The 15,951-nt window shown below is 37.5% G+C and overlaps 1 protein-coding gene across 1 annotated transcript in view; it reads right to left on the bottom strand.

The window, feature by feature from the left end:
* The window catches only part of WASHC4 (WASH complex subunit 4), a 41,944-nt gene that overhangs the window by 7,728 nt on the left and 18,265 nt on the right, over positions 1-15,951 (bottom strand). The window contains exons 14-28 of the mRNA XM_075429433.1: positions 15,406-15,532; positions 13,963-14,088; positions 12,530-12,637; positions 10,536-10,682; positions 10,341-10,420; positions 9,350-9,455; positions 8,454-8,570; positions 7,319-7,487; positions 7,035-7,189; positions 5,571-5,645; positions 4,636-4,740; positions 2,999-3,133; positions 2,153-2,261; positions 1,388-1,454; positions 673-759 (exon numbers count right to left, since the gene is read on the bottom strand). Coding sequence (XP_075285548.1) covers positions 673-759; positions 1,388-1,454; positions 2,153-2,261; positions 2,999-3,133; positions 4,636-4,740; positions 5,571-5,645; positions 7,035-7,189; positions 7,319-7,487; positions 8,454-8,570; positions 9,350-9,455; positions 10,341-10,420; positions 10,536-10,682; positions 12,530-12,637; positions 13,963-14,088; positions 15,406-15,532 — 1,713 coding nt within the window. The remainder of the gene's footprint in view (positions 1-672; positions 760-1,387; positions 1,455-2,152; positions 2,262-2,998; positions 3,134-4,635; positions 4,741-5,570; positions 5,646-7,034; positions 7,190-7,318; positions 7,488-8,453; positions 8,571-9,349; positions 9,456-10,340; positions 10,421-10,535; positions 10,683-12,529; positions 12,638-13,962; positions 14,089-15,405; positions 15,533-15,951) is intronic.

The raw sequence follows: 15,951 nt of genomic DNA, 5'->3' as shown, positions 1-15,951 counted from the left end.
GGGTAACAACCCTCTCCTCACCCTTTGGCTGCACCCACAATCCAGCATTCGGACCAGAGTGTCCAAGATTCCACCCCAGCTCTAGGGTGTAATCAATCGTGTTTATTTCATTTCCTCAAAAAAGGTTTACGAATACTTTCCTAAGGCCCTGAACATTCTAAAAGTAGGTCAGGAAAGCTTGTTAGCCTTTAAACCACACGGATTTTATAAAGAAACCAGGTTCTAACAGTCTAATAGTAAATCATAGAATATCTCAAGTTGGAAGGGACCCATAAGGATCACTGAGTCCAGCTCCCCACTCCTCACAGGACTACCCGAAACTAAACCTCACGACCAAGAGCATCGTCCAGATGCTCCTTGAACTCTGACAGGCTTGCTGCCATGACCACTTCCTTGGGGAGCCTGTTCCAGTGACCACCCTCTCAGTGAAGAGCCTTTTCCCAATGTCCAATCTGAACTTCCCAAAATGCCACTTCACATTTGGCATTTTTTAAAACAACTGCTTCTATTTTCTCTGCTTTTAAGACCACCAATTCTTTTTGCATAAAATCAGTTGAACCTTTAACACATGCACATACAAAAATGCAACTAACAGCTGCATTTACAACTTTAAAATTACAGCGCTCTCATCCCATCCCTGCCCCAGACCTCAAAAGCACGATGTTAGGGTACCTTGCTGCTTTTTGCGTTTCTTCCGAGAGTCCCTCTTCTTTCACCAGCTCTTCAAAGTTAACGATATCTTCCAGATCAGGAACGAACCTGAAAACTTATTCTTTGTTAGTGTTATGTTCAACTGTCTCTATCTTCACCGAAGTATCTACCATAATTTCTAATTTACTTAATTTGATCTTCTGGTCTTTAACTACTTAAAGTCATATCATCTCCTCTCTCTAGCACTTGCTATACTTCATAAATACAAGTTTACTATTATTTGTAAGAAGACCAACTATTGCTACATATGTAAAAGTCACTCTGTTTTAATGACCTTATATAACACAGACAATCATCCATACAGAAAGAAATAGCAAAGAAGTGTTTTTTCCAAGTTCCTCAAGGCTTGTACTGTTCTTAATGTACCCTCTTGAATCGATTAACACCAGGAATTACTGATATAGTTAAGGACTAATGACTTAGATGTATAGTCTATTAACTCTTCTGCAGGTTTTTTTTTTTTCTATAGAACTTGTTTGGTTTTTGGTGTTTTATGGCAATGATTGTACAATTCTGAATTCCAGCACTGTTTTTTATAATTCTGCTTCAAAGAAGGCATAAAAATGGACCTTTTTCATCAAAATTTATGGGGGATGGGTAAGAACCTAGGGAATATCAGCGTAAATAAAGAGCAAGAGAAGGAGCAAACCGAAAAATGAAGTATTTGTGGAAGTACCTAATTGCACTACTACAGCAGTGAAGTCCACCAGATCTTATCATTCGTACATAACCCATAGCGTTGCCTTACAAAAAAAAGAAAAAACAAGGAAGTCATTTAGAATTATGTAAGTATACACACACACTCTTCATAACTCCTGTAACCTCTGAAATGTACGTTAAAGTTGCCATGTAGTTTTGGCAAAGAAACTGTTCTGAAACCCAAGTTAAAAAATTTACATTGAGCCCCAGTGTCAAAAGTCTGTGCAGAGAAATAAAAACAAATGCACCATCTAGCAAGGTTGTGTTCGCTTTCATGATAGCATAAGGGCCAAATAAGCACAAACTCTTTCCACCGGGCACATTAAACACTAGCAAGTTCAGATTAGTCCTGCAGATCTGCAGCATCAATAGCTGAAAATGCCACTGTAACGTCATGCGTCACTCAAAGTAATTCCTTCGGCTGGATATATGGCCATTTTCTGAAATATAGGAACTTACAAGAGTACTTTTTTTTTTTAATCTGGATAAAAGTCAGTTCCATAACATAAAGAACTCGGACCACAGGCATCTAAGCAAGCTGTAGCTATATTTTAGATGAAGACATGCAAGGGCAATTTCTGCATCATTAGATGACTCTTTCACAGGGGGTACAAGCGAAGTACTTTCCATCTGACTGGAGTTAGATCTAGTTTCAGCCTAAGCTAAAAGTTCAGTAATTAGACTGTGAAGAGCTCTTCCATTTAGTAACATTTATAACATTGTTTCAGATAACATTTCATACCAATTTGACTTATGAGTTGTCTGAACTGGTCAAGATAGCTCTGGCCATCCGGGGTTATTCCAAGTTTTCTGATGCCACGGTTGAATTTATCTGCTCTTTCGAAGGGATACTAGAAGAATATTTCAGAATAATTTGTAAGAATAATTACCTATCTGCAAAAAAAAATTTTTTCATCATGTCAATACAATTCTATTTGCCATGTACTCCTACTTCACATCTACAGCTTTTTTTTTTTAATACATTATAAACCTGCCTGTCTCTATTTGTTCACAGAAGTAATTTGGCTCACTCACTTCTGCAAATTGAGAAGTGAAATAGAAGTGTCACTGTGAACAAGAAAGTATTTCTAGAAGAAGTAAGTACATACACAGAGGCTGGCAGCCTACTCTACTACACACATTGTCTCTTGCATTTTTGAGAAATCAGTCTGCCAGCATGGAAAAATCAGATGGTAGTCCCCAAATCTTAACGTACTGGGATAAGTGCTACATGTTCACATCATTTTGGATTCAATCTGAATAATCTTATTATTCAAAACTGACCAACAACTGTTAAGCTTGATTCGGACCAGAAGTTTAGAACCTCCAATAAACAATGACTCCATCAAATCATTGTTTTCAGGTCACTAAGACAATGATTTTAGCCAACCCCATATTTACAGAGAAGAATGAAACAAAGCCATCCTGAATAGAGACATTTGTAAAACTGCATTTTGCTAGGACAAACACTGTCACTTTGAAGATACACATTTAAATAATTGGAACATTATGGTTTGGTGCACCCTCAGACACATGAAAGTAGCACTTTTTAGCCAAGTTACTCTCAGCCTTTCAAAAATTATTATACCTTGTGATCATTTTGATCCTTGACTTCCCTGAAGAACCTGATGTCTTTGATAAGTCTGGATTTGATATGTTCATCGTACATGAACTGGCTAAAAATATAAAACTTTTTCCTCAAAAATTGGTAAGTGAAGTTTACCTAGAAGAAGAAAAAAATAGTTAAATCAAGAAAAGTTAGTAAAATAACAATATATCTAGCAACCAGTTTTCATCAGATTCCCAAGTAACTTGTCTTTATACAGAACAATCTACTCTTTTTACTTCAACTTGTTATTCTCAACGTATCTTTTTCATTTCATTGGTTTAAAAGAACAAAGAAAACTCTTCTCCTGGAAGGCCTACTCTATTCCAGGAAGGGCAGCAGGACCAAGGGACAAGTCAGCTCTTTCAGTTCGATGACATGCCATACGCAGCCATGAGTTGCTGTCCGGAATATCCTGCAACTGTCCTTTTGAAGCAATACAACCATTTCAAGTTGAAAAGGGCAGACAAGCTCAACTTCCTCAGTCAAGCTGTGGAATCCACATAACCTCCTGACACACTTTTTCACTTCCTCTAAAACACTCTCCCATAAGGCAGAAGCACACTTCCACCCTACACATCTCAACTACTTCTCATGTCTGCATCAACAACTTTACTCACAATCAGAAATGAATAAATCTACATCACAAGGAAATAATGTAAGTACCAGCACTTTTCTGAGTAACTGAAGTCCCTGCTCCGAGAAGAATAGTGCAAGGAAAGCCATTTCCAATAGTACAAGAAGTCATTAAAACATAATTTTTCTAATAATTTCCACTTTTAAACTAATGACTTGAGAGCGAGTTCAACATTTCAGCAAGGTTTTGTTGTTGTGTGTGTGTTGTTTTGTTTTTTAATAGGGCCAGAAGACTGGGAAAAAGAAAGCAGCAAAGAAGTAGAATGAAGTTGAGCAGTGGATTGGAAAGCACCAACCGGAAAACAGGTTTGGATACAGTGCCAAAAGTGAGAACCATGACAAATTCCTGCTGCAGTAAAGAAGCCACAGGAAGTGCCCTTATTTACCTTGCAAAGAGGTTAAAATAACCACCAACACTACAGACATCCCAAAAATGTTACAGTAAGAAGTCAGTCTTCCAATAAACTGTCAGAGATCTGTAGCTTTTATTTCGCAAACTGGAAAGCTGGTGTTTCTTAAGCTTAACAATTACAAGATAAACTTAACACTGCGTTTTTTCAAGATTTGCTTTAGTCGGCAGATATTTCTGCTGCAGTTAACTGTCAATAAGCAGAAACTTAGAGCACACCAATTTATGTAGGGAGCTTAGAAATCAAATTATTCTACTATGCTAGTTTGATAAGTATTATTTATCTTTATTGAAATTCAGAGTCCCACCAGAACATCTGTATCTTACTTGATGGGGGTTTAGATCTTTTCATTAACTTTTATGTAACAACTGCAAGTGGAATAATTCCCAAGAGATTTTCTGATATGGATCTGTGTTGTGTCCAAGAACTGATTTGTTGTATTAATACACAAAGAACATTATTATCGCCTTGTTAAAACTGTAAAACCAAATAAACCAATAGGAGACAAGATTTTGGAGGCTTTTGTGCACTATTAAAAAAATATCCAACAATAGTGCAAAAAAAAATACTCACTGTTGTGTTCATGATTCCTGTTCCATGAGTTCGAATTGAATTAGCAATGTGTCGGATATTGATAGTGTTCAAGTGTTTGTTATTACTTGTTCTTTCAATGAAAATCTGGGGGAGAGGAGGGGAAGGGGAAGGGCACAGAAAAAACAAAGTTATTTACCCAAAACTGACTCTGATAACTTACCAACCTAGGTAGCCTGTATCCCATTTCTAAGAGTAGCTGATAACTGGTGGTTAGGGAAAGAATCAAGAAAATAGAGTATGCATACACTAATCTTTATGTGGTAGGTTCTTCCAGTTTCTGCAAAGCAGATATTAAAAACAACTCCAAGGTGGGTGTTGCACCCAAACTCTCATGTTTATTGAGACTATATCCCACATTAATTGGTCTCTTCCAGCACCTGTTTGTACTGTTGGCCCCACTATATACCATGGCAATGAGTTCTACCACTGAGTTCTGTGCTATGAGAAAAAGTACTTCCTTTCCTTTAAGGAAGCCGCTCATTTTCATAGTAGGCCCCCTCATTCTCACACTGTGAGAAGCCACAAAGGGTTGTTCCCTGTCCATGTTCTCCATGTCACTCACTGCATCTCTCCAACCACCCATTTTCAGGCACCCTTTTTCCAAGTTGAAAAATCACTTACTTAGTATGTCCTTATGTAGCAGCCAGTTATCCTTGCTGCCTTCTCCTAGCTTCAGTGGAATATCTGACATGGAGCGATCTTACTGGCACACCACACAAAATATGCTTAGAGAACATTCTCTGAGACCTATCTACAGCATCCCTACCGATGTTTTTCTGGAGTAGCAATAGCTATTTCATAGTTTGTTATTATGTATACTCAGCTTGTTTTGTTCTTGTATGTATACTACTCTGCATTTCTCACTCCCTTCAAATCAAAGTCAAATCAAGGAAAAAGTAAGGGATATACCTTACCTGATTATTCAGATTGTAGAGGTAGCGGGATACAAAAACATGAATATTTCTCATGATTTCCAAAACATCCAGACCCTGAAACAATATCATCTATTAAGAATTATGATACACATTCTCAAAAACTACTGACACGCCTAACCACAAAGGTATGCAAATACTATTTCTGTAGTTACCTGAAAACCTTTTAGAAAGCAATGTTTTCACCTTATGAAGAATCTCTTCACAATTTTTGTTCAGTGTCCGTAAGGTAATGTTTAGAGATAAGAAACTCTGCTCATGTTTAACTTTTACATTTTTGCCTGTTTTTTCCAACTTCCCCTGAAAGTAAGGAATCCTCCAGTCTATCCCACAAGCGCCAATTAAAAACAAAATAGAGATTTGGCTGTTCTCAGATTCAAAAAAATGGAACCTTGCCGTAGAGATCTCTATAGACACGAAGATTTCCACAAAGACATACACAACTAGCTACTTTTTTTATATCATTTTGCCCAACGTCTCTATAGGACTGAATATAAGTTTTACAATTGTTTTGCTTGAAGGAGTCCCTTTAGTATCACTGTGCATAGAGAGGATGCTATTTGATCTACACACCCTACTTCCAGTTGGGCCAAGGATTGTATCAGGATTTTGCTGGGGCGAAAGGGGGGAAAGGTGTGTGGAATGTCTTTGTTTTGAAATAAAGCTCATACCAGGACAAATGGTATGAAACCAATGCTGTGAAATTATTTAATTCTTTATAGCAATGTGATGGCCAAATATTGCCAGTAGAAAACCAAAGCCAGAAATAGAAATTAATCCACAGCATTTTTGTATCAAGAAGCAGAGTTCTTAGCTTTATACCCTCTTTCAACTTCAGAAGACACAGCCATCAAGAACTTTAGAAAAAAAGACCCTGTAACAGTGAATGCCTCCACCATTAACTTGATGAAACTACAACTGTATTCTACATGTAACCATGTTTAGCAGTTTCTAGGAGGCTCTCAGTCACTCTCCTATTAAGCTAAGCATGGATGTTCCCAAGTCCTCAATGTCTAGCCTGTGAAACAGTTTCTCTTGACAATCACTAAGCAGTACCTGCTGAGAAGCAAGCAATAAACCAGGGAAAACAGCCACCATTCAAAGGTCATTCCAGATGTGACAGTTGTATTCCAGACATATTGCTCGCCAAATTCCTGATACTGAATTTTCATGAAAACGTTCTGACTTTGCATACCTGATTTCATTTTATTACTTATGTTAAAAAACGAATGCTACAAGTCCAACATTAAGTTAACTGCTATCAGTGTCACCTCCAAAGGCAGATAAAGATCCTGTCTCAGAAGTCAACCAGAAACTACAGGTCACTTCTTTCAAACAGTTCCCTAAGCTTGGGTACTTTCATTTTAACAACTCCGTCCTTTGAACAGCTAGCTAGCATGACAGTGTAATGGAACAAGTGACATTCATATCCTGTAGGCACTGTACCTGTTCCAGAGTCTGGCTGGGAAGATGTGCTTCAGTCATAGTTAAACCGTAGCGTTGAGTTGCTAGGTTTCGCATTTCACTGTAGGTGGCCCAGTCATGAAGAGCTACGGTCGTTAAGTTGTAGAAGGTCTTATCCAAATAGTGAGTTACATAAGCTGTAAACACATAAAAGGATAAACTAAAATAAGACCAACTACTTAGTTGGAGAAGCGTGGAAAGATACACTAAGCCAAAGCTTAGCACAGATGAAAGTAACAGAATCAAGAAAATGTACAACTTCTCACCTTTTATGTCAATGAATCGATTGAAAAAACGTATTGGGTTCAGAAAGAAGAAGTGAGCTAGATCCTTCATACCAACTCTGAAGGGGTTTCTGTCATCCAGCTTTAGGTGTGTATGAACTGATAAGCGTAGGTCCTTTTCTATCTCTTTACATAATTTGTCCAGCAAGTGCTATTCAGGGAATTTAAAAAAAAGAAAGTCACATTCAGTGTCTGCTTCTCTAACATCTCTCTCCAGGGATACATAAGAGACTGATTAAACTAGTAAATTAAACTAGTAAAGACAGCTTTGACTTGTGTGGCCCTGCCAAAGCAAAGTGAATCCATACTTGGGAACCAGAAGGATATTTATTTCCTGTGTTCTTGTTCTAGTACACAATAGCAAGAAAAAGCTACTTGTCTCAGAAAAGGTAAAGGTTTAGCTACCTAATGCCATTCCGCACATGATTAAAACTTCCATGTAGGAGTTTAACAATTTAAACTTCAATATTCTCACTTCGCATCTTAAGGGGAACTGAGTTTAGGGCTATCTACCTAGATAATAGAAAGACCTAGCTCAGTAAGGATGAGTGTTGCAATAAGCAACTTGGCCTGATTTTCTGCAGAATATGTAATGTTTTTTTGTTTGACTAGTTCAAAACTAGAGTTGTTCAAATGTTAAAACCTAGGACTTGGGAAATCTGAATTCACATTTTCTCTTTGTTAAACATACTTCATAGTTCTAGACAGTAATTCACTAATAAGGAGGCCACCTACATTTACAGAGCCTTCGCTACTGAAAGCCATGTACACATACAAAGAACAGTACTACTTCTTTTAGGCATTTATACAAGCAGAAGATAATCTGACAAAAAGCACTCCTCTGTCTGCATAGTTAAATCTGTAACTGAGGTTTTGCCAGCTTACATAGTTTAGAGTGGAATACTTTCATGTTCCCAGCCACCACAGATAGAATCAACAACAGGTCTTAAACAACCATAATCATCAGTGAACATTTTGTTTATTAAGATACTTCACACCAATCTGAAAGGTCTCTGTGCTATTTTTATAGATCATATCAGGTTTGGTACAACAGATGCTGGCCTGTAAGATACTCCAAGCATAGTGGTGCCCTTAATTTCTATTCATAACAAATTACCTCATTAAGCACTTCCATGATTTCTTCATCGTAGCATTCTAGAAGCACCTCGTAAGATTCCAAGTGTCTTGCATGCATCATAGCAGGTACACAGTCCCGTAGTGCACTAAACATATACTGAAAAAAAACTATTATGCTTAACCAACAGACTGATAGACATTTCAACAGCATCTCAAATAGTGTTCAAAGCTAACAAATCAAAATCGCTAGCCTTCCCACTTCTACTGAAAATAGACTTCATAAACCCTAATGAAGTTTCCTGTCTTTAATGTGTTCATCTGAAGTATTTAGTTGCTACTGATCTGTTTACTGGAAGGTCATAACTATTAGCTGTTTCATCTGAATTATTTGCACCATATTTAATACTGTAATTGGCCATGGCATTCACAACACCGGAATAGATGACTGATTTTTATCAGGATGAGCATGCTAAAGCATGATTCACTTCTGCAGCAAATACTTGATACTTTAAATAGGAGAGTAGGGATGAGGAGGGTGGAGAAAGCTACAGGACTACTATCCCACACAGCATCACTGAACATAGTGATATGTGCTTTAGAAACACGTAACCACAATGTGGAACAAAGGCTTTTAATGTTCAAGTTTTCAAGTTATACTGAATGAAGGAATAAAGAGACAGACAGACAGAGACCCACAGTTACCAACAGCAACCTGCAATTTTTAGAGCAATCTAACAGATATACTTCAGTTATTTAGAACAAAGGTTGCTTTCATATCCTCCAGATTGAGAGGAAATTTCTGCCTCAGTAGTAACTCTTGCCTGGGTTTTACTTTTTTTTTTTTGAGCTTTTTTCTTAAGACTTTCAGTCTAAGCTGTATTCTCTCCTCCTCTGAATCCCTCCCAGTTAAACTAAGCTGCTAACACTATTACTTACATGCAGTCTAGCAGAATCAACAGCATTTTCATACACATCATCTAAATAGATTGGAAAGACTGCTCGATGCCAGTATAAGAAACAACAGTCACACTGTACTCGAACTCTAGAATACAAGATTACTTATTAGACATAGAATTGGAAGAAGACATTCTTCTAACAATATTTATTTCAGTGTTTGAACTAAAGACAACTGCTTTTCAAGCCCCAGTTTTACATAGTTACTTTAATGTTCCAGATGCATTGTCCTTCAAAAGAAAGTTCTTTATTAAAGAGCTCTTTATTTCTTGTATTCCATTAGCTATTTATAAATAAAAAGTACCCGCTTTAGAAAAAATGTTTATTCAGTCTCTGAAAGAATTAAACCTTACATTACAGCAAAATCCTAAATAACTATTTGCTTATTGTATGCAATAAGTAGCCTAGAGGTCAAACATACATTCTAAGTTTCTCCTGTAAGTCAAAAAAAGAGAAACAGGCCTCTCCTGATACAACCTGTGTACAACACACCCCAGGAATTTATCCAATGAGTCATCCACTGAAGGTGTTTGTCTCTCTCCATAAAGCATGCATGGAATCCATATCCCTTGGCTTTCAGATGGCCAACATTACGTGAGTGTCCACTGAAACTACAGCAGCAGTAAAACATGGTGTCACATGCTAACTAACAGCCTGATCTCCCCATAACGTTTGGGTTACAAGGAAGACTTTAGCTTAATATAAAGCCAAGTCATCCAAGAAAGTGACAGAATTTCTAAACAATCAGAGAAGTGCATTACCTAATTGGCAACAGTTCGGTAAAACATGACTTGCCCAAAGACCAGCAAGGTTCAGGCTTAGCTCTGGAATTCTTTCTGTCCATCCCTGGTCTACAATACATGCAAAAATCACTACTAGCATGCAGCCACCAGATTTTGCTATTCACACAGCGAAGATCCAGCTCCCTTAGTGACACTACACTGCCTTCTACATATTATGTGCCACTGCTTACCGCTCTGTAAGTTCACTGATCAAGTCTAGTTTTTTCAGAACTAACTGCAGGGGAATGAGTTCTTCATCTTTAAAAGTCTTCTGTACAAATGAAGAAAAGCAGAAAAAAAAAAAAAGGAAAAAAAGACAAGATTACATTTCTTCATAAGATACTAAACAAAAAAAAGTAAAGGTCTGGAACAATCATGGCACTTACCATCTGTGTTCCCACACTTAGTGCAAGGGAAACAATTAGTCGCCTCTGTTTTGTACTTGGCCCATTGAGGGTGTTCTCAGCCAACACCAAAGCAGAGAGGACATCCAGCCGTTGCTCACTGTACTTTTTGTCAGAAATGACTCTTTTCTTGACAACAGAAAGACACAGAAATTCAGAGAAAAGTTACCTAAGCCCAGAAGCAATAGCTTACCTCATCTTTCCAAAGCTAATAGACTTATTCCAAAATTAGTATTTCTGCAAACATTCTGTTTTGTGAATAGAGCTAACAGACTTGCTCTGTCAATTCAGCAGTATTACCTATCTATAAACACTTGGAACATTTACAGTTCAGCACGAACATGGGTCAGGTCATACTATATACAAATACTGTGCAAGCTGCACATGACTACATGCCAATTTTAGCTCTAAGGTACACAATTTTATTTTTTAAAATTATTTTCTTAATCAATGACTCCCTGTTGTTGATAACAAAATCCAATTTACAGCTGAACAACCAGAAGACATATAAACATGGTAATTAACAATAACTTGCAATTTTCTACAAATTCTAATTTATCAGATAGACTAAGTGCAAAAACATTTGCATGAACAAATGAAGGGAACCAAGTCTTCTGGCTAAGAAGTTGAAGTTAAACATTTTGTGAGTAGCAGCATAATTCAGAAGAGGTATAGTTTCATGAAACAGTTAAAGAAAACCTCTTCCAACTCTAAGAAAGTATGTTCAACACCATACATGATAAAGCTATGTTAGGTATATACCTTAGGCCTTACACCACTTAGAAACAAAGTGGAGCAGATAAAGAGAGATTAGTACTAAAGAACTCTTCTATTTACCAGCATTTGCCTCTTATGCCTTTTCTGAGAAGTATTCAAAATATCAAGAATTGTTCACAAATGTGTTCTCTTTGATATCCACTCAATACACAAGTCGCAGCATATAGAAATAATCTGTAATGTAATTACAGATCTCATTTGAAAAAGTTAGGAAAGTTATCTAAGTATGTGAACTGTTTGTTTTGAAGACACAGTATTTCTTCGTAGCTTTGAAGCTTGGAAATTCTTCAGGTCATGCTACTCCTGATATTGAGATATATATGTATACATAACTGCTTTTTAGAAGTACAACTATTTATTACGCTAGAAAATATGGAGATGCCATATACTTAAATTGAGGTTACAGCCAAATTTCAAACATACCAAAACAAACTTCCAAACTACAAGAGTCTACTGTTAAAATTGTAATCCATTTATGGGAGCACAGTCAAAACAAAAAAAAGGAAATAGCTGAATAGCCGCACTGATACCAACAGCATACCTCCTTTGTAATTCTGCTACCGAACAGGAAGAATAAAACAATCACTAATACATCAAAACAGGTATACTAAAATCTCATTTTCCCATCTGCCCTGAATTCAGAAATTCAAGATTTGATATGCAAAATGTATCGTAAACGGATCTTGTTTATAGGAAGCTAATATGTAGATATTAGTGTCTCACCATCAGAATCCATTTTACCCCACAGAGAAACAGAATTTATGCCCGCATTAGACTCCTGTAAGCCACCATGTATTAACTACTGCTATTTTGCAAAGCAGACAGATTTAAATAAATAACAGCCTGCTTGCTTAGACCTACAACAGATTACTTTAGGAATGTGCATCAGAAAAGAGATAAGAAAAGGTCAATTTATTTTTCTAGTGATTTTCACAAACTAAAAAGAACACAGGAGGCACATGACGAGATGCAGCAGTTTAGAGGAAAGGAGGACCCATTCTTGCTCAAAAATAGTCATCTATGCTGTACGGTTTCTAGGGCAAAGCTCTAACCTACAGGAAAGCTTATGTATCTGTCAACTATGACAGAGCAACACTACAGATTTTGCAAAAGTGAGAAAAATACTTTAATTTCAAATGAAGATTTTTTTTTTAAACACTTAGCTAGGAAGAATAGTTATTAGAACTTGGATTACATACCTTGGCTACAGAAATAGAGTGAAGAGCCTGATATTGCAGATGCTGAGTGATGTGCGTCACAGAATCTGCCACAACCATACTTCTTCTGTAAAACATGTGTTCTATTGCCTAAAGTCAATGCCAAACCACAATAGTTTATGTAGTTAACAACACTGTTGCCTTTAGAATTTGGCTTTATGCTGGTGGACTCACCCACACTGCAAATACAGACTCTTTCCACTTCATAATGTACTGTTAGTAGCAGTTGCAATTAACCCTTAGAAACTGAGAAAAATCAAATCATTCAGGAGTGCAAAAAAAGTTAAGATTGATGCAAGTTTTATTCTTTTTCTCGGTTTGTTTTTTTAAAATAATCCAGCTCCGTTCCATATTGCTTTCTAAAGTTATCTCAAAACAGAGTATTCTCCTTTTGGAAGGAGTACCAGGAGAAGTGCAAAGTCCTGCACTCAGGGAGGAACAACCCCATACACCAATATATATACATACACTGGGAGCCATCCAGCTGGTAAGCAGCTTGGCAGAAAAAGACCTGGGGGTCCTGGTGGACACCAAGTCGAACACAAGCCAGCAGTCCACCCTTGCCACAGAGAAGGTTAATGGTATCTTAGGCTGCATTAGACAAAGTACTGCCAGCAGGTTGAGGGAGGTGATCCTTCCCCTCTACTCAACACCGGTAAGGCTACACCTGGAGTACTGTGTCCAGTTCCAGGCTCCTCAGTACAAGAGAGACATAGATATACTGGAGAGAGTCCAGCCAAGGGCCATGAAGTCTGTTAAGGGACTGGAGCACCTCACAAACGAGGAAAGGCTGAGAGAGCTGAGACTTTTCAGCCTGGAGAAGAGAAGGCTTGCAGGGAGGGGGAATCTTATCAATGTGTATAAATACCTGCAGGGAAGATGCAAAGAAGGTGGAGCCAGGCTCTTTTCAGTGATGCCCAGTGACAGGACAAGAGGCAATGGGCACAAACTCAAACACAGGATTTTTCCTCTGAACATCAGGAAATGCCTTTCTAACATGAGGGTGACCAAGCATTGGCACAGGCTGATTGCCCAGGGAAGTTGTGGGTTCTGCATCCTTGGAGACAGTCAAGTCATTGGACACTGCTCTGGGCAACCGCCTCTAGGTGGCCATGCCTGAGCAGGGGGTTGCTGAACCAGACAACCTCTGGAGGTCCCTTCCAACCCCAATCATTCTGTGATACCAGCTAAGGAAGGCGGTTAGAAGTTAAATAAATCAGTTCTAGCCTCCGAAATCTCCTGTTCTCTACCCAAATTCTTGAACAAGAAGTCACACAAAAACATGTCCCCACTCAGTTGTATTGTTTTTTTGGGATTTTTTGGGGGCTGGGGATGCTCTGTTAATTATGTGATGTTTGATCAGCATTTTCTGTAAAGGCCTACATGAAATCAACAGTTTTTATCCAGTGACCTACCTTCAGAAGTTCTACAAGTCTGCATAGAGCTTTCACCGAGGTTTTGGTCATAGGTTTTTGCACTGACATGTAGAAATTCATTGTGGTTTTAATGATGGTGCTAAGACTGTATGCATAAAGAAAACCCTAAAAATGAGTAAAAGGGGAAAAAGAAGAGTATTTTTTGCAACAAATCAATCAAACAAGTCCCCTCTGTTTTCTTTCATACATTACAGAACTAATCTTTGCCTCTACACACTAGAGAGCCCACCACTCTACCTAATAAGAAGCCTAAGATCTCAAAGCTGAATGAGACCCTTTTATTAGGCAGACATTATGAAACTGCCTACAAGCCACTAGATCACCTGATCATAAACCTCTTTGGGAGCCATTCAAATTAAACATAGGTCAGTGAATTAACTGCACAGCCTCAAAGGTCTAATAATTTCAGACATATTGTAAGCCAACCCACCAAAGAACTCCCATCTCCCCAAAAAACTGCCTATCACAAAAAATAAAACTTCCAGATGCCGTGAAATAAATACACTGACAGTATTTACTTAGCTCTACACTGTCTAAATAGAACTGTCCATCCCATAATAAAAAAAAGCAATCACTTCTAAGTCAATGTATGCTAAGCTTTTAAATACAATGTTGATTACATACAGCATGACAAAAATGTTATTCAATTTATTTCAAAGGAAAAGTAGTAACAATAGAAAAGAGACTAGGAAAGGACAGCAAGTGGTCTAGGAAACTCAATTTGCTACAGAGCAAAATTTATATAAGTCTGCTGCAAATAATTCATATATAAAAACCACAGATCCTAGTACACGTATGTCTTTAGATATGGAAGAGTCAGGATCATGCTTCTATCACACACCTATTCTCACCAGACTTCTGTCAGGCAGATAGATACATAACAAAACTAGCAAAAAATAAATTCAGAAATAAGATGCATCTTACATTAAGACTACATGCTGTTAGTAGGCCAAAAGAAAACCAGCTGCCTCGGAACGTAGCAAGATCCTTGCAAAGTACCATCACTAGGCAAAGCACAATGAAACACAAAACCTTTACTGGAAGTATGTACTGTGCTAAGTGAAACTAAATTAGACACTGGTTCAGTCCAACTTATGTACCTCATGACTGACTCAAATGGAAAAAAACTCAGAACCTTTACTACAGAGGAAATGAAGCTTTCTTGATTTCCTAAGTCAAGAGAAAAAAATAAAAATTTTAACCACTGAATATTTAGTCAGATTTGCTTTCCCCACACACCTTATGGAAACACGTTTTACAGAATTACTTAAAAGACTGTCTACTGGGCACTTAAAGTTTCAGAATTCCCATGTTGTAAAATAAGACACTGATGATCACAGAACTTCTGTGTTTTCTTTTTATATTAAATAACTTGCACCAAAACATCAGTTTGCTGCATCACCACATTAAAAGACTGCACACCTGGATGAAGACATTGCAGCGGTTAGAAAGATCTTCTGCAAACTTATCGATGCGTTGTTCCTTTGACAAGATAGATTCCATTTTTGTCATCCACGAGCTCACAAAAACATAGTATGACTGCATATCTCTGGAGAAGGAAACAAACAGTGTTGCCCAGTTCAAATAAGAGTACAAAGATTTTTCCTTTGTCTTTCCAAAGCTTAAATCCTTCCAAGGGAAATATGTTAAAATCATCAGTCCCTAAAATAATAACTTCCCATTCCCAAAAGTATCAGAGCCTCATGCCCATTTACATTTTAATTCTGTATTGGTAAGGATTAGTGTGCCAATTATATCTGTACAAACACACCCCAAAGAGTCAAAGTTATCTATTTTTGAAGAGAACAAATGGCCCTCTTAACAGTACACATACTACACTTCTTAAATTATAACAGTAAATAAAACTGCTAGAAAATGCTTTTAAATGCTAGACAAAAAGTCCTACACTTATTTTTTTTTTCTCCAAGTTTGAGTTTTTGAGAGTGTGTGCATACACATATATAAACA

The sequence above is a fragment of the Opisthocomus hoazin genome, chromosome 8 (assembly GCF_030867145.1).
Source record: "Opisthocomus hoazin isolate bOpiHoa1 chromosome 8, bOpiHoa1.hap1, whole genome shotgun sequence".
In the NCBI taxonomy this organism is placed as follows: Eukaryota; Metazoa; Chordata; class Aves; order Opisthocomiformes; family Opisthocomidae; genus Opisthocomus; species Opisthocomus hoazin.
The sequence above is the reverse complement of the archived record's forward strand: the minus strand, read 5'-3'. Positions and strand labels throughout refer to the sequence as shown.